The sequence below is a fragment of the Frankliniella occidentalis genome, unplaced genomic scaffold, assembly GCF_000697945.3.
Source record: "Frankliniella occidentalis isolate FOCC.00 unplaced genomic scaffold, Focc_3.1 Scaffold2541, whole genome shotgun sequence".
In the NCBI taxonomy this organism is placed as follows: Eukaryota; Metazoa; Arthropoda; class Insecta; order Thysanoptera; family Thripidae; genus Frankliniella; species Frankliniella occidentalis.
The window spans coordinates 3,006-4,281 of NW_026269622.1; the positions used below are offsets into that span (position 1 = coordinate 3,006).

The 1,276-nt window shown below is 52.5% G+C and overlaps 1 protein-coding gene across 1 annotated transcript in view; it reads right to left on the reverse strand.

Moving 5' to 3' along the window:
* The window catches only part of LOC127751971 (facilitated trehalose transporter Tret1-like), a gene marked incomplete at its 5' end in the record, with an annotated part of 1,989 nt that extends 830 nt beyond the window's left edge, over positions 1-1,159 (reverse strand). The window contains 4 exon segments of the mRNA XM_052276324.1: positions 10-358; positions 430-528; positions 748-933; positions 1,024-1,159. Coding sequence (XP_052132284.1) covers positions 10-358; positions 430-528; positions 748-933; positions 1,024-1,159 — 770 coding nt within the window.
* Positions 1,160-1,276: the final 117 nt, after the last annotated feature.

Genomic DNA, 1,276 nt, shown 5'->3' on the forward strand with positions numbered 1-1,276 from the left:
TTGCAAAACTTTCGTTTTTGCAAAACTTTCGTTTTTTGCAAAACTTTCGTTTTTTGCAAAACTTTCGTTTTTGCAAAACTTTCATTTTTGCAAAAATAATGTGTTATTAAAAAACGCTGTACGAAAAACCTTTTGTTTCGCGAAAAACTGTTTTCTGAACGCACCGTGTCGCGGTCGTTGTAGTAGAACATGGAGGACTTGGCCGCCGCCTCGTCCCTGGCGCGCGCCTTGAGCCACACGGGGCTCTCCATGGCGAACAGGGTCTGCAGCGTCAGCGGGATGACGAAGACGGCGCAGTTGGCCCAGGCGTGCGTCCGCCAGTGCATGGCCGCGCCCATCACGTAGCAGACCACGATGGCTGCGGGGATGAGGCATCAGTCTCAGCTACAAGGTTCTCCGGGCCGGGCGGGGCGGGGCGGTACGACTCACCCATCGACGCGAAGCCCGTGGCCATGGCACTCAACCCGCCGCGGATGTTCTTGTTGGCCACCTCCGCGCAGAACAGCAGCGAGGGCGCGTGGCACATGCCTTTGGCACCGAGAGAGAAAAAAAAAGTCATATTCGTCACACAGGAAAAAATCAGAAAAAACAGTTAAGCAATCAGAAAAGTTCAGGAAAAAATCAGAAAAAAAATCGAAGAAATCGGAAAAAATCAGAAAAAATTACAAAAGTTACAAAAAAAATCAGAAAAAATTACAAAAAAAAATCAGGGGGGCAAAAAACCATGAACCTCGGGGTGACCCTCACCGATGGCGACCCCCGTGAGGAGGCGGCCGGCGACGAGCATCTCGAAGGACGTGGCCGTGGCGATGAGCACCCAGCCCGCGCAGAACGGCGCGGCCCCGGTCTTGATGAGCAGGAGACGACCCATCGCGTTGTTGAGCAGCATGGAGACGAGCGCGCCGAGGGGGACGCTGAGCACGAACGTGCTGGCTGCAAGGGGGAGGATCCGGAAGTAGTGGGAGCAGAGGCGGGAAGTTTGAAAAATAATAATAATAAAACATAAAACTGCGGCACCCTTACCGATCCAGGCGCTCTCCGAGCGGACCAGGGGGATCTCGCTGTCGTCCTTCTCCAGAGCGGGGATGAGGCTGGAGCTGTACGCCATGCACACCCCGGTCATGAAGTGGAGCGTCTGCACCGACACGCACGCGCCGAACTGTGGTGGGCGGGGGGAAACACGACGGTTATATTGGAGACAATAAAATTGAAAAAAATATATGCAAACTTTCTTAGTCATTGCTTTGTTGCTGTTTTTTGTTGTCTTTCTTCATTA